We start from the raw sequence: 22089 nt of genomic DNA on the forward strand, positions 1-22089 counted from the left end.
AGCCCTGTCATTGGGTTTTACGGTGAGGAGCTGATCCTCCCCTGCACATTCCCTCTGGATTCTTCCTGGGATCTGAGCAGCACTGTTATAACATGGCAGCGAGGGCTGGATGTAGTTCACAGCTTCTACTACAGTCGGGATCAGCTGGACCGGCAGGATCCTCATTACGTCAGGCGCACCAGTCTGTTCATTAAGGAGATGCAGCGAGGAAACGCCTCTCTCAAACTGGACAAAGTGACTCTGCAGGACGCCGGTGTTTACACCTGCTCCGTCAGCACAAACTCTGGCAGCCAGAAGAAGAGCTTTGCAGTGAATGTTGCAGGTAACAAAATGGCACAGATAGACAGATGTTGATGATGAATCTCATGAATGGAGCTCAGAGAATGGAGAACAGGCCTGTTTTTAAGTGTGTGTTGTGTTTTCCAGCGCTCTACTCTGAGCCTCGTCTGCAGTTCTCCATGTTGACGGATGGAGTCAATCTGCTGGTGACGTCAGATGGAGGATACCCTTCTCCAACATTGCAGTGGCTGATGGAGAACTCAGACATCACCAACCAGACTCAAGCACACCTCAGACAGGACACACGCACAGGGCTTTACATTGTGTCCAGCTGGATAAAACTCTCTGACGTCTCAAATTCATCTTTGACGTTTATTCTTCACAACAAACCGCTGGGTCAAGACATCAGGAGAGAGATCCAGCTTTCGTCAGGTGAGGCCTTTTTTTTTTCATAAATATAAGCATTTTTTTAAATGTTCAATCAGTATTTAATAGATAGCTAAACAGTTTACTAAACATGAAAATTCTCACATCATTTACTTCCAAACTTGGTTGAGTTTCTTCTGTTGAACACAAAGGAAGATTTACTGAAGAATCTTGGAATAATCAAAGTATATTTTGGTCCTACAATGGATGTCAAATGTTGCTGGTTTCCAACATTCTTCAGAATATTATTGTTTGTGTTCAATAGACAAAAATTAATTGAGGAAAGTGAAGAAACACGTCTTTGTTTGAACTGTTCCTTTACCTGTACTAGTTACAATGCTCAGATTGTTCATTGATTTTCTTTATTTCTTTACAGATAAGATCGAGAAACAAGAAGAGAACAGAAACACTGAATGCTTCATTTTGATCTCAGTTGCTCTGCTTTTGCTGATCACGATGGTTTTATTGTTTGTACTCTTTATAAAAAGAAGAAGAAAAGCAGAAGAGAGCAAACAAAGTGTCTCCACTGAAACTGAAAGTCTTAGTGAAACGGTATGATTGTGATGGTTATGCTGTTTTTTAATGTTGCTATTTATAAAACACACTTTCTATCATTTCCAGGACAGACTTTAGTATTGTAATTATTGTTACATTTTTACTTGCCAGTTTTTAACAAATATATGCGTTATTTGTGCTGTGATAATCTTTTTATATTAAATATCATTTCAATGCATTATTCCACTGATCTTTATGTCAGATATTTGGTGTGTCTGTCACAGCTAAACTAACCAAATCTACTTGGGTGTTAAACACTTTAAACAGAGCTAAAAATATTATAAACAGAATTTGTCAATCATATTATGATGACCTGTTGATGTCTTGCTTAACAAATGATATGATCATTTCCATTAGTGTTATACATTTAACTGCTGACTTTATGCACTGAGCAGTATTTTATATGCTCCTGCTGGCAGGATCTCGTTGCTCCATTTTACAACAATATTTATTAAATCTGTTTCTGTCTAAAAGGGAATTTGATTTGAATTCATGTAATTTATAACATTCGTGTGGTTTTAGATTTCATTTTTTTTTTTAATACTGTGAACTACAGTGTGTTAGTATTTAAGTTTGACTGTGGACCACTGTGTGTGATGCAGAAATAAACTATATTTGTATAATATCCCATTAGTGTGTTTATTATTACTTCACAGATTATGTGTATATAGGTGCGGGTATTAGAATATCTTAAAGTTGATTTATGTCCCCGATTCCATTCAAGAAGTGAAACTTGTATAATGTATACATTCATTCCATACAGACTAATATATTTCAAGTGTTTATTACTTTTAATTTTGATGACAACTAATGAAAACTCCAAATTCAGTATCTCAGAAAATGAGAAAATAACATAAGACCAATATTTAAATGGAATGGAGAAAAGAGAGTATTTTTATTAGAAATGTTATCAACTAAAAAGTATAAGCATGTACAGCTGTCAATACTTAGTTGGGGCTCCTTTTACCTGAATTCCTGCAGCAATGCAGCATGGTATGGAGTGAACCAGTCTGGAACTGCTCAGGTGTTTTGAGAGGTCAGGTTCCTCTGATAGTGGCCTTCAGTTCTTCTGCATTGTTGGGTCTGATATCGCATCTTCCTCTTCACAATACCCAATAGATTTTCTATGGGGTTAAGTTTAAACCAGTTTGCTGGCCAATTAAGAACAGGATAACGAAGTCCTTAAACCAGGTAGTGGCAGCTTTGGCACTGTGTAGGTGCCAAGTTCGTTTGGAAAATCAAATCTGCATCTCCATAACGTTGGTCAGCAGCAGGAAGCATGAAGTGCTCTAAATCGTCCTGGTATAGAGCTGTGACGACCTTGGAGATCAGAAAACACAGTGGAGGAACACCAGCAGATGACATGGCACCCCAAACCATCATGACAGTGAAAACTTTACAGTGGACCTCAAGTGACGTGGATTACGTGCCTCTCCTCTTTCTCCAGACTCTGGGACCCTGATTTCCAAAAGAAACGCAAAATTTACTTTCATCAGAGAACACAACTTTGGACCACTCAGCAGCAGTCCAGTCTTTAGCCTAGGTGTGACGCTTCTGACACTGTCTGTTCTTCAAGAGTGGCTTGACACAAGGAATGCAACAGCTGAAACGCATGCATACATCTGTGTGCAGTGGTTCTTGAAGCACTGACTCCAGCTGCAGTCCACTCTTTGTGAATCTCCCCCACGTTTTTGAATGGGTTTCGTTCCACAATTTTATCCATATGATGCGATTATCCCTATTGCTTGTACAATTTTTTTCAACAACATATTTTCCTTCCCTTCACCTCTCTATTAATGTACTTGGACACAGAGCTCTGTGAACAGCCAACCTCTTTTGCGATGACCTTATTTGTCTTTCCCTCGTGCAAGCCGTCAATGGTTGCCATTTGGACGACTGTCAAATCAACCATCTCCCCATGATTGTGTAATCAACATAAATAGATTAGGAGACCATTTAAATGTCTTTGCAGGTGTTTTGAGTTAATTAGCTGATTAGAGTGTGGCACCAGGTGTTTTCAATGCTTCACCTTTTCACAATATTAAAATTTTTTGAGATACTGAATTTGGGGTTTTCATTAGTTATCAAAATCAACAATATTAAAAGAAACAATGAAATGAAATATATCAGTCTGTGTGGAATGAATGTATATATTATACAAGTTTCACTTTTTGAATAAAATCAGTTAAATAAATCAACTTTTTAAAGATATTCTAATTATGACCAGCACATGTCAGTGTAATTTTTAACACTCCCTTCTCTTACCTTTGTATGCGCTCATTCACCCTCTCTTACCTTTGAATCCGCTCATTCACCCTTTTCTTGCCTTTGCTTTTTATCGGCTCAATCATACTAAAATAAAAAGACGCAAGTTTTCCAGGAACAATCTCAGTAGAAACAATACTTTCATCCATATTTACAACCATTTCAACCTTGTACAGATTAATCTCTCACACACACACACACACACACAAAATGTCTGGGTGATAATGTTAATAAAATGAGTGGAATGACATCACAAGGCTTTTGAGCACAACTATAGAAGGCCATTGTACAGATAGCAAGACCAAACCTGCATAACTGAAGTTAATGTTACATAAGAAGAATGTTAGATCACGACCACAGTTAACACAATGTTTAATTTAATTTTCTACAAAACTATCAGTCTGAATTATTTAACATTGCCTGGTTCCTTGATTTCACAAAAAAGAGGGCGCATGGGCAGTGGAGATATTGCTTTGATTGCATTCTGATTTTGATTCACATTTTCAGTGCTGTCTTTGTTCATATGGCTATATTGTAAATAACCAAGTTCATCTATCTATCTATCTATCTATCTATCTATCTATCTATCTATCTATCTATCTATCTATCTATCTATCTATCTATCTATCTATCTATCTATCTATCATTACTGAAGCTGTATATATATATATATATATATATATATATATATATATATATATATATATATATATATATATATATATATATATGTGTTTTCATAAATAACATGTATGTATGATAATTAAATAAAAGGGGAAAATTTCCTCACCATTTACTCAGCCAAGTGGTTCTAAAGATTCATGAATTTATTTATTTTGTTGAACAAAAAAAATTATATTCTGAACAATGTTGGGAGAGGCAGACACTGACATTGTAGGAACAGAAAACACTGGAAGTCAATGACTGAATTTTCCAAAATTCTTCAGAATATCTTCATTTGTATTCAATGGAGGAATGAACTCAAACAGGTTTAGAACAAGTGATTGAATAAAGTCAAATTTTTTCAGACAGATATAATATCCCTATAGTAAAAGCATCTCTAATATGAACACAGACTAGTTTTAATCGGCTCTTTAATAAAAAAAAAACAAATTTCAGAGAATTATTACAGCTAAGATACTGATTATGGGACTGATTATTACTCTATTCAGCATTGATGATTGGTAATACTATTGATCATTCCCTTACAAGGAAGAGATTTCATTTACTGTCATTAATATAGTGTAGGTGGTTTGGGGGCAACAGGAAAGGGAAAATGTTTACCTGAAATTCAAATGTGGTTTCCAGAAAATATTCTCAAAGTTCTCTAGAAAATGATTATCTTAGATTGAGACTCAAACATTACCGTAAACGCTTCAGGCAAGACAAAACCTGCCAACAAACTGATAAATCGAGTAATGATTGTGAAACTCGTATATCTTCTTTCCTTTGTGTCTCTTTAGCTGAATTTGAGATCTCTGTTCCCTGAAGCAGTATCATTGGGTTTTACAATGAGGAGCTGATCCTCCCCTGCACATACCTGTGGAGTCTTCATGGTATCAGAGCAGCACTGTTGGGGGCTGGATGTAGTTTACAGCTTCTACTACAGTCGGGATCAGCTGGACCAGCAGAATCCTCATTATGTCAGCTGCACCAGTCTGTTCATTAAGGAGATGCAGCGAGGAAATTCCTCTCTCAAAATGGACAAGGTGACTCTGGAGGACTCTGGCATCTACACCTGCCCTATCAGCTCAATCTCCGGCAGGCAGAAGAAGAGCTTTGCAGTGAATGTTGCATGTAACAAACATACACAAATAGACAGATGTTGAAGATAAATCCATGAATCAAGCTATGAAAATGAAAAACAGGCCGTGTTGTAATGTGTTTGTGATGCGTTTGAGTTTGCAGCAGCCCTTTTTGTGCTGCAGTGGTTCCTGTGCCAATTCTGAAAAAGTGGCTGGAGTATGAGTCTGGTGGGAAGCCAGAATGGCGGAAGATGACTTTGAGGTGTTTTTGGAACCAGAGGTGTGTTACAGGATGGTTTAAATCGTCCATGCATGGGGGAAATCGGGGTTGGAAGCTTGGGATTTTCTAAAATCGATAAAAGCTGAGAGTGTTTGAAATGGGCTTAGGGGAGAAGGGATATCGAAAATGAATATGAAATGTCCTTTTTTCGTTTGGTCTGTTTTGCTTTGTTTGATGAAGGAGAATAGAGTTTCTTCATCAAACCAAGCAAGGTCTGTGAAGGATATTTGGGTTGTATTTGTATGTAATGGTGAGTTCCGAGCGTCTTAGTGTAACCCCTCCGGTCCTACGCCACCCAAGCCGCTCCGAGCTGGGATCAAACAGGCGACCTTCCGAATGAGAGTCGGTTGCTCTAACAAGGAGGCTAAAGACCATGGCCTCTAGCGTCTGTCGCTAGAGCACCTTTAGAGGTCAGAGGAGTGAGGTTTACCTGCACAGCATTTACTAGCTGGCCTCCGTTACACTAGGAATCCAAAAGAGGCTCAAGTGAACATGGTGTCGAAAGCGTGGGCTATGTGGGTGGAATGATAGCCTCTGCAAAGGGTAGAAATGCATTTTGTAAGTATTTTCAGGGTAATAGGTTGGCTGGTATCTAGGAGGGAGTGGTGGGCTTTTTAATAAGGTTTGTTTGTGAATTTAAAATTTGATTAAAAAGGGATTCGTAGATCAGTTTGTGGAACAATTTAATTCCACTTAATAGAACTGTCCTGCAAATTCTTTATAGTGTGTAGGTAAGAAATAAAAGAGGTTATGGGGAGTAGGGAAAAGTCTGGAAAAGAAAATTTTATAGAGTATAGAAATTTTTTTATGATTTCCAGGCAGTTAGGTGTGTTTAGAGGGTTCTAGGGGCGACAGCTTGAAGGATGAGGGAAATAGAAGTTTCCATATCAGCTCTGAATAGGGAGGGGGTGTGGCTCCGCTTCTGGTGCCACCTGCCTGAATTTCTTAAAAGATAAATGAAAGAGAGCGTCAGCATTTAGACCAGGCACATGTTTAGCAGTTATGAAGGGCTGTGGTCCATATAAAGGTGTTTTAATAATGGTATAATGGCTGGAAAATGGGAACGTCTTTTGTTAATGCAATGAATGGTAGCTTCGTTATCACAATGGACTAGAATGCTAGAAGCAGCCCATGTTTTCCCCAAAGAATGGTGGCCGCAACTAGGGGGTATAATTCGAGAACTGCAGAAGATGAAAAGTGATAGGGGATTTCGAGCATTTGGGGGACTGTGAAAGTGAACCAGCATTTTTTTAATACTCTCTGGACCCCAACGGACGGTGCTGCGTCAGTGAATAAATATGTTGTGGAAAATATTAGGTCGATATGGAAGATCGAGCAGCCATTCCAAAGTTAAAGAAAAGAGATCCGTAAACTAAGAGGTAAATCCAAAGAGTTCAGCGCGGGACAGGGGATAAAAATATCCCTCAGACAGGGCATAAAAATAGTGTCTTCTAATCTGAGGAGGTGAGCCGAGGTGCGTTAATTAAATCATTAAATTCAATTGGCAGAGTATTGAAGGATTCGAATTTCTGCCTTCCAATCCGTCTCATCATGGATCAACGTTTATCGTTTTTCCATCATCCTGTTCTTCATTACTTTTTTTATTAAATATGATTATTTGATTATTTAAATGAGTATTTAACTTTGAAATGATTTTAACTAATGAATAAGTTAATACACTGCTCTATGTAAGAATGTTCAGTGCATTTGCCTGTCTCTGTGTAACTTTTTCAGGAGCCACCAAACTAGGTCAGAGGTCACGGAGACCTTGAGTGAAACTGAGGGCTGAGGACTGGAAGCAACTGTCTCTATTGTTATTCCTATGAGTTAATACTATCTAAAATGTCTAAAGTGATTTTGCTATTTTTACGGTTAATTCTTTTAAAATGATTCTACTTTTTATTCAAGATAGACTGTGTGTAGTAAGGATATTATAACTGCCTGAATGTAGATTACACCGGTTTTATCCAGTTTTGATAAAGACGGCTGAGAGTACACTCAACCTTGGATAAGAAACAGATTATACTCTAAGTGTGTGCATTCTATTTGATTGTGAATCCGTTTCACAGGTCTGGAGTCAGCTCTGAACAGTCTAGTGGATGTCTGACGTTTATGCTTAAGATATTGCTCATAATTGTACGCACGCACCCACGTGGAAATTTTCCTAGTCTATCTGTGTTTTAGATTCAACTTTATTGTCATTACACATGTACAAGTACAAGACAACGAAATGCGGTTTCGGTCTAACCAGCAGTGCAATAGCAGCAAGTGCAGGATACAGGTATAAGTTATAAAGTGCAGTTAACCAATCAGGTTAGAACACCTATATGTATGAGGCAGTTAATGACATTATGTGAGAGTATAATTGTGGTATTGAGTTGTTATTGTAAGCATAGCGGCCTAGGAACGTGGAATGTCTGAGTGTAGGCTGGCTGTAGCAGTGGGGTGGTTGGCAGAGATGCGGCTGGCGGCGTGGCTTCAGCTGGTTGTTGAGCTTCTGGATGGTCCGGGTTGAGTGAGTTCCATGTGGTGAGACGCTGGTGTGCTGAGGGTATGGAGCTGGGTGTTTTTTAGAGGTCAAGGGATTCTTTTTTTTGGTGGTGGCGTGGATGAAGTTTGTGGAGCGTCCGGTTGGATTGTTGAGAGGAGTTTCATCAGATCTGCTTTGGTGAGATTTCTTGGAGCCTGGATGCCTGCGTTGGTCCTGAAACAGTCATTTTTTTCAGTGGGTGGAATGGTGGATGTGGCAGAGGCATACGAGGTAGCTGGAGAAGGTGGTTAGTGTCTGGAAGCAGTTGGTGAAGGAGAGTCCTGGCGTCAGGTTGGTCTTGTTGTTGCCATGGAGATTGAGAAGTGGCGACCTCTAGTTGGAGCCTCAGCTCCGCTGGAAGGCCGGTCAGAGCTAGAGCGTGGAGCTAGGGCTTGAGTTAGGGGGAGACTTTTGCACTTTTGAAGATGTCAACTTTGGGTTGAAGATTGATTAGATCCAATCCTTTCATTGAAAAAACGAGGATGACTAACCTAAAGCCCTGCTCCCACTGTGAGATTTCTGCCACAATTTTGTCATCTGAGACTAATTTGGGAAATCGTAAAAGATTCCTGAAATCCTAGCCTAAAATCTGTGATCTTTGATAGTTGGTTTGACATGTTCACAGACAGCTGTTTAATGCCCGTTGTGATTAGATTTTTCCTCTGATGAAGTTCTGGCAGTGTCAGTAGATTTTAGGCACTTTCCTGCAGTGTGACAACAGCTGCGATGAGCGTCAATCCAAGAACTAATAGGAGCTCCGAATTTGATTAAGCGATTCATGCGACAATTCAAATGACCACGGGGAAATGTCAAAACATTTCTTCTTTCTGGTTTTATTATTGAGGCACGCTGTGTGCAAAATTGCTGCTACAGATTGTTTACATTTGCTGTGAGGAATCATTTTAGAACATGGGATAGTGAAAGTGTCACGGGTGGATGACGTCAAACTCCGGGGGCATTTTCTTCTGTATTTGGTGCGTCTTCATTGTCGTTCAGTCCGACTTTATGACAGCTGAGATCTTATGCCGAGTTCAGACTGCATGATTTTAGCCCCGAGTTTGACTCGCTGACAGGTTTTCAGAAATCGCCGACAAATATCTGAAGTCACAGGCAAATCGGTGCTTGGTCACACGAGTAATCACACAACGTTGAGGAGAAAAAAAGCTGAGGAGAAACTGCTGATTCCCTTCAAACCCAGGTGAGCAAATATGTGCATTTTCTACCCCATTAAAGGCTTCTTTCACATTATGAAGTTACTAACAAAAGATATTTTGACACACCAAAGTGTTTTTGTTTGCGGGACGTAGTTGTCGGCGATTCTTCCTATTGTAAAGTTGTGCAAAATCCCCTGTCGCCAATCCGTCTTGCAGTGGAACCCTGCATTACAGTAAAGCCATGTCCGTGCAGTCTGACATGCTAGAACCGTTCAGGATTATTTAAAAATATATATAATAATAAATAAATAAATAAATCGCAGTGTGAGCCGGCCTTAAGGCGGAATAATTATATGCATTTGAATGTGTTTGATTGGTTGTGTTTGATGATGCGAGACCAGCCGTGGTCAATCATAAGCATGTGATTCCCTTGAAATTTGTTTATAAAACTTCACTAAACGACCAAAATCTACTTAGGTGCTAATAGGAAATTTTTGGCTCTGTTAAAAGACAGAAACAAAATTTGTCAATTGTATTATGTTATGATGCACTGTTGATGTCTTTACAAATTTTATGTTTGAAATCATTTTCACTAGTGTTACAATTTTAACTGTTGAATTTATGTGCTGAAGTTTTTCTTGTACGTGCACCTGCTGGCAGGATCTTTCTACATTATTTATTAAATCTATTTAAAAATGTAATTTAAATTCATGTAATTTATAACATTAATGTTGTCTTAATATTGTCAACTACAGTGTGTCAGTATTTAAGTTTGACTGTGGGACCACTGTGTGTTTAATATTTTAATTGTTTGCCTTCGCCTCTGTATCAAGTGACATGTTTACACATAAAACCCTCTGTAATGCAGAAATAAAATATATATTTGTATAATATCACATCAGTGTGTTTAATATTACTTCATGGATTCCCCCTTCTTTACCTTTGCTTTTTATCTGCTCAATCAAACTAAAAATACTATGCAAGTGTTCCAGGAAGCACGTCAGTAGACAATACTTGCGTTTAAATTTATAACAATTTTAACCTTATACAGATTAATCACACACACAAAAATGTCGTCGTGGGTGTGAACCACAATAGATCTTTCATACTTGCAACTGCCGTAGTGACAATGGAAATAAAAGGAGGGGAATGACATGACAAGGCTTGTGAGCACAGCTATGTATACAAGGCCACTGTACAGATAGCAAGACCAAACCTGCTGAAACTCAGGATAACATCACATAAGATAAATGTTACGTCACGACCACAAATCAACAGATGTTTAATTCAATTTTTCACAACTTTATCAGGCAAAGACAAAAAAAAAATCCACAAATAGCAGTCGGAGTTATTCAACATTGCCTGGATCTTTGATTTAACAAAAAAAAAATTATGTTTTCATTCAAACTCCATCTGAAAAATAATACTCATGTGAGTCTTGTGTAAAGTCTAGTTTCTTCACAACACCCTGCTCCACCAGTTCATCAGATACAGCCGATAATAGGAAACCCAATCCTTCCTTCATTTTTTCATCTTCCTCGTTCTTTTCTTTAGAGAAATAAGATGGCAATACCTCATCCCGTGCCTGTGTGTCACCCAATGCTGATTCATCTATTTGCAAACTTTCCCCCATGATTTCATTGACCATACTAGGCATCTTCATGAACCCTTTGTGCTCCTGAGAGGCTTTTTCTTCCATCTGAGCTTTTTTGGGCCAATAACTCGGAAGCTGAATCACATCCTGAATGTTTCTGTCTTCAGACCATCCCAGGGATGAGCCCTCAAACTCCTCAGTGAGATCTAAATCTGTTTTTTCCGATCCCACAAAGCTCTCACTGACAGACATCAAAATTTCCACATCCCCGTGTTTCTCCTCATCCTCCTCCACAAGCTTCACTTTATTGTGAGACTTGTGTTGAGGCTCTTCATAGTCCTCCTTTGAGGATATCAGTGTAACAGTGGCAACAAAATCCTCATGTGTGTGGGACGTCTGGGGCTCTTTGGCCAGACTGGCTTTAAACCAGATCACGTCTTCATTTCTATGAGTTATTGGAGTAGAGTTCAAAGATAATGGAGGCGTTACAGGGTCAGAGAAGATCACTTCATCACTGCTTACAGATCCTGATGCACACACACACACACAAAAAGAGGAAAGGTCAAGACTTTTTTTGATCACATTTAAGTTACCTCAAAGTATACAGGATTTTGAACACACACACAGACTTTCATAGTGCTGAGGTCCGTTCTTCGTAGCTTGCTTAAATGATCTTAGATAATTTGACAGATCCTGAATCTGTTGATTTTGATAACTGATCTCTGGCTAATTTGATTCTTCAAACAAGTTTGCGAATCAGATTAAAATGTCTGGATGAACTGATCTGAGATCGCTGCGTGTGTTGTGAGGGACCGATCTATCGATCCTCAAAATCATGATCAGCAATGCAACGATTGGCTGATGGCACAGCAGCATAATGACATCATCTGATTAATATTCAATCATCCATGTAAACAAAATTACATATAATTCATAGTAAACGGTTTGTCAAATATTACACGCTACAACGTTTCGCCTTTGTTGTGGGTTACAGGCTTTATACCAGGGCTATTCAATTACTCTGTCATGGGGGCCAGTTCATGAAAAGCATCCTAAATGAGGGACCAGAGAGATATATGAGATACACTCAATATGAGTGATGACACAACAGCAATATAAGAGCCCATATTGGCTTTTTTTACAAACATATTCAAATGTTGTATTTCAAGCTTGTATTAACTACAACAGCCATCTTAACAATTGGCAAGCAATCAGACTGCCTCCTAAAGAGAGAAATGACACATCCAGCTCCTTTACTTTTAATGCAAACTCTCCCTCAACATTTACACAGAAAGGGTCCTTATTTCCTTCTTCATCGGGAATTGTAAAGTGATCAAACGTATCAGCAAAGTTGGTTTTCAGGAATCTAGGAAACCAGTCATCAGCGCTGTAATTTGATGACCTGATGTGCGCAGAAGTAGGGAAGTTGCTGTCAGTCACCCTTTTAACAGTCTTTGGTCTCACCACCTGAAAGGCTGCTCATGCCATTTGCTTATGTCACGTGACTCACGCTCTGTGCAGCCTTCAACTGCAGCTCATGCTGTATTGGATGCAGGTCACTTCACAACTACAGCGACTGGACAAAATTCAAGTTTGATGTCTTAGGCACAGTATTTGGAGGGCCGGAACAAAATGCTGCGGGTTGCCAATTAAATAGCCCTGTTTTACACTTTCACGTGTCAAGAGTATTTAGCAATTTATTTAGTTTTACATTTACAGTGAATATTCTTCATTGTAGTAGCTTAGGCCTATTCATGTTTCTTTATCTACATAAGGAATAACTGGCTGTATTAATTAATTTAGCAAAAAAAAGCATTTCAATGTCAGCAAAGGTGTCTGCAACTTTTGCGATGCATCAAATCACAGGCATATTAGCTGTCAAAACATGTGCATGAAAAAAAAACAGTCTAATATTGTGCATGTCCATTATTATACACAAATGTACTAAAGCTGGGTCGATACCGTAAAATAGTATGAGGTTGTATCTAAAAAGTCCATAGTAATGCATGTTCTCTTTGAACCCCTTGGGGAGAACCACCCAGTGACTGTTTTTGTACTTATATTTTAGAGTGCAGATTGCACAAGTTTTATTTATTATATATATATATAATTTTTTAATTTTTTTTGTATTTTACTATTATTTTTCCCAAGTGTATAAAACTACTACTGTACGAAAAAAAACATTCTGTACATACTTTCAGTATCTCCTACAAACAAAGAAAACAAAGCACAAAGGCAGAACATTTAAAGGTAAGATTTAGTTTTTTACGTTTTTGTATGTTGTATTATATTATTGTCAGCTAGATGAACATAACTCTGTTCAGAGATTCACGTACCCATCGATGTAGAAAAGTGATGTAAAATTATAATTTTCAAAATTTAAAAAGAAAAATTGCATACTGACCACCGGGAAAACTCCTGATCATACATATATGCATATGTGTATATCTCTGGCTCTGGATGGCCACAGTTCTCCACTGCACCTTGGTCTCGCATTAATTTCAAGGGAGCGATATCCTGTACTAAAATGGCGGCTCTATTGTCTATTGACATCTAATGTAAATATCTATGGGTTTGAGCTACCAGAACTGTTGCTATGACAACAACGATCCTGGATTGTGTCAAATCTTCAATAACCAAATCCAGCTAATTGAGTAATCTATGTACAAAGAACAGACCCCTGATCGAACAACCTACAACCATCAGGTCACTGATAAGAACTGTTTGGATTTATCCTAACAAGCGCAACAAAAAAGGGTGATTTTTTTTAGCGTGTTAAATTGTTCTCTGCTATCTATGTAGTAGGTATGGGGCTTAGGTAAAGATTCTCCAGAAATGGCTGGTTTACCATAAGCACAAGAATGAAAAGCTCTGTTTTGACCATATTTGGAATGGTCATGAATATTAATGAGCCCCACAAGTTCATGCCAGTGCCTGACCTTTTCCAGAATTTTGCATTCTGACAATGAGCTGTGATGAGTTGAGCAATTCCATGACATGGTTTTCACTGGTATTTAGAGAAGGATGTGGAAATAATGTGGCGGGGTGTATAAAGCTCAAGGTATGTCATATCAAGATCCTAACCTCTTATTAGGTATTGCCAGATTTTTGTTACATTGCAATATTAAAACATTTTTCATGAGTTACATATATTCTGAGGCACTGTACATAAAAAAGCATACTTTAAATATTTAAAAAGCACTACTGGAGAAAATTAGAGACCATTTGAAATACCACCCCATAACTTAGTTAACTCGATTTTACTGGGAGCCTAACATTACAGGTTTCCAAGACGGTGACCTTTCTAAAGTGACTGAGACCCTCTGACTGCAGATTATCCACATAAAGGCCAAAGGGATGACTGACTCTTCCAGCCATATATCAAAAGTAGTTGGTTGTTCCAAATCTGTACGTTCTACAATATTGCATCTTTACAATGTGGCAAACTCATTTAATTACCCCAAAAAAAAGTCTAGTTGTGAAAACAAATGCAGAGGAAAGGATAAAATGAAGAAACTCAGTGGTCAGTCAGTTCATCACTGTAGCTGGAAGTGATCACCAGATCGGTGCTAAAACGGGTAAAGAAAACCTGTTTAAATATGTCTATTTCGACATGCAGTGTCTTAATGTCTCAATAATTAAGAGAATTTGGACTGAATGCCCTGCAGTTACTAAACCTCCCACCAGCAGAAAGATTCACACCTGACCTTTACAGAGGAACATGCTGTGTGGTCAGTGAATTTGTTCACAGGTTACTGTGATATAAGCAAGTTCAATTAGCTTGAGTCAGATGGCAAATGTTGTGTTCATTGTCAAACTGAGGAAAGACTGAACCCAAAGTGTGTGCAGAAGTCAGAGAAAGTTGGAAGAGGAAGGCTCATGGTGAGTGGGATGTATTCTGCAACAGGAATTTTATACAGCTACATGACACTGCTGTTCTCCAATTTTGATTAGTTTTTTTCATAATATAAAACAGAATAAAATTATTTCCACTATAAAATACACTCACCGGCCACTTTATTAGGTACACTCGTCCAGCTGCACGTTAATGCAAATTTCTAATCAGCCAATCACATGGCAGCAACTCAATGCATTTAGGCCATGTAGACATGGTCAAGACGATCTGCTGCATCAGAATGGGGAAGAAAGGTGATTTAAGGGACTTTGAACGTGGCATGGTTGTTGGTGCCAGACAGGCTGGTCTGAGTATTTCAGAAACTGCTGATCTACTGGGATGTTCAAGCACAACCATCTTTAGGGTTTACAGAGAATGGTCAGAAAAAGAGGAAATATCCAGTGAGCGCAAATGCCTTGTTGATGCCAGAGGTAAGAGGAGAATGACCATTATTGTGCAGGTCATGCGGAGTTGTCATTTCCTGTGTACTTTACCAATCTAACCTAAAACCTCAAAAACAAACAGTATCCTTCAAAACAATCCACATTTAAAACTACAGCCTTGTGCTAATAAACACACGTGCTGATTTTTTTTTTTTTTTTAGATCAAAATAGCATAATTCAAGGAAACAGAAAATGTCAGACAATTATAAAACACAGAAGTAGAAGCTATTATAAAAGATTTTGCAATTTCAATGATGTTTGTGCATGACTGTGAAGCACTTTGGGTGTATATCCATACATGATAAATGTGCTATATAAATACACATTATTATTATTGTGATCATCATCATCACCTTATCATTAATTGTAACTAAAGAAACAGCTAAAACTAATTATTTAAACTAAAGAAATAACAAAAAGCACATCATAAAAAAAAACACTTAAAAAAAATCATACTATATATAGTGAAAGAAACTGAAAGTTAAATTAAATGTAAAATATGAAGTACTAAAATATAGAAGTAAATAAAATTGCTAAAACTGAAATCAAAATGCAAGACAAATGTAAACCAAAGTAATAAATGATAAAAAAGTTAATAAAACAAAAAAATAAAAGTACCCCATAGAAATATTAGAAAATATAATTAACAATAATAATCATCATACAACAAAATAACTCAAACAGAAATAAAAAAACGTCAGGGCATTCAATTTCCTTAATCTGACACTTCAAGCCAATGCTTCAAAGTTACATAGACTTTAAGTCAAGTTTCACTGACATGTGGCTACTGCTTATATTGGCTTACCTTCATATGTTATTCGTTTGGTTTTGGTCTGATTGCAGACTGACTCGCAGCAATCACAGACAGAATCTGGACCAAACAAAGAGATCCATCTAGAAATAGAGAGTGGCAGAAAAGAAAAACATGGTAAGAGGAGAATATCTGAGGTGAACATTGATGATGGAAAACATGACTTATGGTAAATATAAGCTTAGTCTTTTAATGGTAGGTGTAAAAGAGCAATCTCATCACACCGAAAAGAGCCATTCGTGATCTCTACAATCCTAGCAAACAGGAGTTTTGTTAACCTTGTGTTCTCATGGCTGTAAAAACAAGACTTCAGCATTGAATTAGGGCCTCCGGCGGAAACAGACAGCTCACAATGCAGCGAGACCTAACAAATCACACAGATGATATGAAAATAATTGCACAATGAACTGTACTGCATGGTCTTCAAAATAAAAAAGTCAAATAAATGTATAAACACACCTGAGCATCTGGTGACTCAATGAACTGAAAAGCACCAAAGGAGAACAGAACGACATTGTCTGCCCTGGAAAAGTGGTATCTTGCTGCACCTGGATTTATCTGGCTTTCACGCAAACACCTGGATGCGTGTGTGTGTGTAAGACTGGATGTGTGATAAACTGGCTATGAAGGATAGTGTTTTGCTTCACTCACCCGTAGTTGTCTATGATGTTGTATTTGTTGGTTTGACTCATAGTGTTGACTGTGGTCGCATAACAGCTGTTGACAAAAAGTTTGACACCTGTGTAATGATGTCGGGTGGAGAGTTGAACATTCACCTTCTGGCCCAACACAAACACAGCCGACCTGACTGGAGAGGACCAGGTGTCTACAGTACACAATCATACAATATGGAGATATAGGTCAAAGTCAAACTGTTTCTTTTTACAGTAGGTATATCTTTTTTTACAGCCCATCATCCAAATATCACCATATACAGTTAAACATACCAATAAACGTGCATCATCATCCTGCATTCCATCCCTGACTTGTAATGCTTGATGTCATTTGTTGCAATACTACAAGGGATAGTTCACCCAAAACTGTACACTCTGTCATCAGTTACCCACCCATTACTTGTTCCAAACCTTTGACTTCCAAAGTATTTGGTTTTCCTATATGAACGTGGATGGTTACAGGTTTTCAGCCGACAACATAATATCTTCATTAGTGTTTGGAACCACTTGAGTAAATAGGAAGTATTTTTTTCATTTTGGGGTGAACTATCCCTTTGAGTGCAATATTTACAGTTGAAGTCAAAATTATTAGCCCTCCTGTTCATTTTTTTTCTTCTTTTTCAAACATATCCCAAATGATGTTTAACAGAGAAAGGAATATTTCACAGTATTTCTTAGAATACTTTTTTCTTCTGGAGAAAGACTTATTTGTTTTATTTCGGCCAGAATAATAAATAAACATTAAAGGTCCATATTACTAGCCCAATTAAGCAATATTTTTTTTTTCAACTGTCTACAGAACAAACCATTTTTATAGAATGATTTGCCTAATTACCCTAACTTGCCTAATTAGCTAAATTAACCTAGTTAAGCCTTTAAATTGCTCTTTAAGCTGAATACAAGTATCTTGGAAAAAATATCTAGTAAAATATTAATTTACTGTCATCATGCAAAGATAAACAAAATCATTTTCATCTGCTTCATCGGCTGGGTCACAAGGGCAGCAGTCTCAGGTGAGAACTCTAGACTTCCCTCTCCCCAGAGCCTTCCTCCGGCTCCTCCGGGGCTGATCCCAAGGCGTTCCCAGTCCAGCTTATAGACATAGTCCCTGCAGCTTGTCCTGGGTCTTCCCCTAGGCCTCTTCCGGGTGGGACATGCCTGGAACACCTCCCTAGATAGGCGTCCAAGGAGGCATCCGAAACAGATGCCAGAGCCACCTTAGCTGACTTCTCTAGATGTGGAGGAGCAACGGCTCTAATCCGAGCTCGTCCCAGGTGGCAGAGCTCCTCACCCTATCTATAAGGGAGCGCCCTGCCACCTTGCGAAGGAACCTTATTTCAGCCGCTTGTATCTGAGATGTTGTCCTTTCAATCATGACCCAAAGCTCATGACCATGTGTGAGAGTAGGAACATAGATTGACCAGCTTTGCCTTTCAGCTCTGCTCCTTCTTTACCGCAACAGACCGATACATCGACCACGTTACTGCTTCCACTGCACCAATCCACCTGTCAATCTCACGTTCCATCCTTCCCTTACTTGTATCCCAAGATACTTGAACTCCCCCACCTGGGGTAAGGACTTTCCTCCAACCTAGAGATGGTAAACCAGCTTTTTCCAGTGGAGCACCATGACCTCGAACTTAGAGGTGCTGATTCTTATCTGATCAGCAAACCATCTCAGTGCTTGCTGAAGGTCCATGTTCAATGAATCCAACACAACAACATTGTCTGCAAATAACAGAGATGAAATCCTGTGGTCCCCGTACCGAACCCCTTCTGGCTCAATGCATAGAAATTCTGTCCATAAACATTAACAACAAAATTGGTGACAAAGTTAACGTCATAGCATTAACTTTATGATGATTCTTTAAATAGAATTTTAGGATTAATATTATTAGTCCCCTTAGGAAATTATAAATGTGGTTACAGAATAAATTGCTGTTGTCTAATGACTTGCCTAATTAATCTAACCTAATTTGTAAAGTCTTTAATTTGCACTCTAAGATAAATACTACTATCTTGGAAAATAACTAGTAAAATATTATGTATCATAATATTGGCAAAGACCAAAGAAACCCATTTTTTATCATTATGTTTATAAGTGTGTTGAAAAAAAAAACTCTTCTCTCCATTAAAGACCAGTTGGAAAAATTTGAAGAATATAAATTTGACAGGAGAGCTAAGAATTTTGCCTACAAAATATAAATACAGTTGAGCACACCTTCAATTGCCTGTACAAATCTAATGACAAATTCAAATGCATCAAATCAGCCAATCCCATGGCAGCAGCTCAATGCATTTAGGATTGTAGACATGCTCAAACTGAACATCAGAATGGAGAAGAAAGGTGATTTAAGTGACATTAAACATGGCACTTGTGGTGATGACACACTTGCTGGTTTAAAATGTTAGAAACTGCTGATTCACTGAAAGATACAGAGAATGAACAGGAAAAAAAGTGGCAGTTCTGTGGGTGAACATGACTATTTGACTCCAGAGAGGGGCGGACTGGTCATAGGGAGCACAGAGACATTTCCCGGTGGCCTGACGATCTATCTGACTTGCCACTGTGATTCTGGCCTGCCGCCTCAATCAAAAATTGGTGAAAATAACATGAAAATTTGCTTAATTTAGCATTTAATTATTTATTTAGATGTTTTTGTATGTATTTGAACTGTTTCATGAGTTCTATAATAGAGAAACTGGCAAAAAAACTCTTCAGAAAGAAAAAGTGTATTCCAGACATGTGATGTTTATTTGTCGAGTCATGCAGACTAGTTCCGTCTTGCATCGTATTGCATTGCATTTGTTATTAATTAAACAAAGTAACTGTTAAGCATTCTTGCTGTGTGACCCGTCCACATGTCTTACCATCCATCAGCTGAATGGAGAAGTCGTCACCAGATCTCCCCCTGATGATTTTCCGCAATGGTGTTTGCCATGTTGGCTTCAAAAAATCTCTAAACAGCAACACACAGATACAGTGTTTGTTTGTACAGTGTTTGTCCTCTGGACTGAATTGGAGAATTGGACAACAAAACAAAAAAAAAAGCACAGCTATAAAACTAAAATAGCTAAATAAATAAATAAATCGAAGAAACCACTTGACATTTTTCAGTTTATTTGGATTCCCTGTGTATATTAGGCTTGGGTTTGAGTAAATAAAAAAAAAAGGGAATTCATTCAGAAAATGACAACTGGTCAGAATAACAAATGTTTTAATTTGTTGTAAATGCAATCAGGTTAATTCCATCAAATACTCTTTTCCCCTGTGAAAACACTGATATTGAGCTGTCTACAACTGAATGTATCTGAAAAGATGCCACCTTTTTGTGATTTGTATGCCAAAAAAGAATCTACATGGCATTTTTTTTTTACATCTAACAAAAAATAATCAGTAGTTTAAAATTATGTTCTACTTAAACACATTTGTTCATTTAAAAACATAAAACTACCATTTAGAGTATTTTTGAAAACAATTCACAAATGGATGCCATGTTTAATGTATTTTTAGACAAGACAGTACATTTATTTGTTTTTAGACAAAACAATACAATGTTTTACGTTCAGAAGAGCTAAGAAATCAAATTTTACTTCTCCCTTTGTTAACTTTAGCATAGTTATTAATATGTAACCTCAGTCAAAACAAATGTTTACTTTATTATTCGTGTATGCAAACATTTATAAAAAATATATAATAAAAACAAAAACAAAAGACATAATGTTTGGTACGTTAAAACATGGTACTTTTGTGAACAACACCAAAAATCACCTTTTAAATGTGTTTGTTTACCTCGTGTATCGGCATTCTACGCCCACGTTGACTCTCAGATGATGACGATGAGTGTTTCGGTCTCGGGGCAAATAATGAAGGACATATTTATAAACCACATAATCGGGAAACTCCTGTCAAACAGAGATTAAAATCATTATGATTATTTTGGCACTAAAATATTACTACATTCTTTTCAATTGACGGTCACCTGTTTTTTCCCTTGGCAGTCGGTGAGCGCGTAGGTGAAGAGCAGCTCGCTGTTCGGCTCGAGGACGCCGTTACTTTTACAGGTTTCACCGAGGGTCAGCTCCTCCGACATGGCCGAGAAACCGTAGAAACGTTTGTTAACCCTTAACACGAAGCCGGTGCTCGAGCAGGTCACCGACACGTCTGATAGCAGGTTCAATTTGGGCAGGTAATCCTCCCCAGGTGGGACCCCCACAGGTGTTCGTCCACGGATCCGCAGTACAGGCACCGGTCTCCTACTTGTGAACGAATCCCGCACTAGAAGTTTCCCGGATACAGGTCGAGTTTGTGGGTGACCGACTCTCTCATCTAACCCAAATGAGCCGCTGTTTAGTGTTGGGCTGAAGAAAATGACAAGTATCGAACCTAGAAGTGCGCGAGTAATACGGTTCATATCAATGACCTGTGTATCTAATTCGTTGTTTTTGTGCTTTACGACTTTTTTAAGCTTTTCGTTTTTTTATGTATAGTTTATGGTACAGGTGAAAGCTACACAACTAGAAAGCCTTTTGAAAAAGGTTCGGTTGATGTCCAGGGTGATTATTTGTAATTTCCGCTGGACAGCAGATGGCGCTACAAGGATAAAAGAAACATGCAGACGTCCAAACGACTAACGTTAGATCCAGGCAGGTGTGGTGATATTTTATCCTACACATCAGATTATGCTAACACTGTATTTGAATGGTTCTGAGGTTAGGGTTAGGTGGGATTTGGCGATATTACAGCTTCATATCCCTACTCTACATTAAAATTTACTGTTAGCAAAATCTGATTGGTAGCATATTGCGTCGTCAAAATGTGCTACCTGCTTTTTGAATGTGAGGTAGAACAATCTTTCAAGGTTGGACACCGAAGCATATGTATAATGGCGGATCAGTCGCGAGATATGCTATCTTAGCAATATGTACAGCCTTTTATTAACAATTCAGGCAATGCCAAAACTATTAACCATAACATTTTTGAATAGGTTATAAGGAGCCAGTGTCTCTTTAAAGTTTAGCTCAATCCTGCCTCAACACACCAGTTTGGAGGTTTCAAGTATACCTATGTTAAGTAGGACCTTCATTAACCTGTTCAGGTGTGTTTGATTAGAGATGGAGCTAAACTCTGCAGGACCCCTCTGCAGTCACGTACCCTAACTGTAAAACTACCCTTTACAGTTTTGAATAAACAGTATTTAGTTGTACTGCTTTCCAAACCTCAATGCTTTATAACATTTCTAATTTTATAACATTTCTAAATATATTGAACATTTTCAATTTAAAGAGGACCACGTTTAAACATTTTCACATTATTACCGTTTACGCATTTACTTATGAATTCTTGTGTCATATTATGGATTTTAAGTTAATTTCTGTAATGTAATCGTGAAAGTGTATTATGTAGTTATTTTGATGATTATGTTTCCGTTGTAAAG

General features: G+C 38.0%; 1 protein-coding gene across 1 annotated transcript; it reads right to left on the reverse strand.

Moving 5' to 3' along the window:
- Nucleotides 1–10241: 10241 nt before the first annotated feature.
- Nucleotides 10242–21160, reverse strand: si:ch211-67f13.7 (uncharacterized protein LOC565426 homolog). Its single transcript, XM_056471100.1, has 8 exons — nt 20635–21160; nt 20445–20557; nt 19523–19611; nt 16629–16803; nt 16437–16554; nt 16256–16341; nt 15972–16060; nt 10242–11355 (listed from the first exon to the last, which is right to left on the reverse strand). The coding sequence occupies exons 1-8, from the start codon at nt 21064–21066 to the stop codon at nt 10637–10639; spliced, it is 1821 nt and encodes a 606-aa protein (XP_056327075.1). The 5' UTR covers nt 21067–21160; the 3' UTR covers nt 10242–10636.
- Between the last annotated feature and the right edge of the window lie 929 nt (nt 21161–22089).

The sequence above is a fragment of the Danio aesculapii genome, chromosome 13 (genome assembly GCF_903798145.1).
Source record: "Danio aesculapii chromosome 13, fDanAes4.1, whole genome shotgun sequence".
Lineage (NCBI taxonomy): Eukaryota > Metazoa > Chordata > Actinopteri > Cypriniformes > Danionidae > Danio > Danio aesculapii.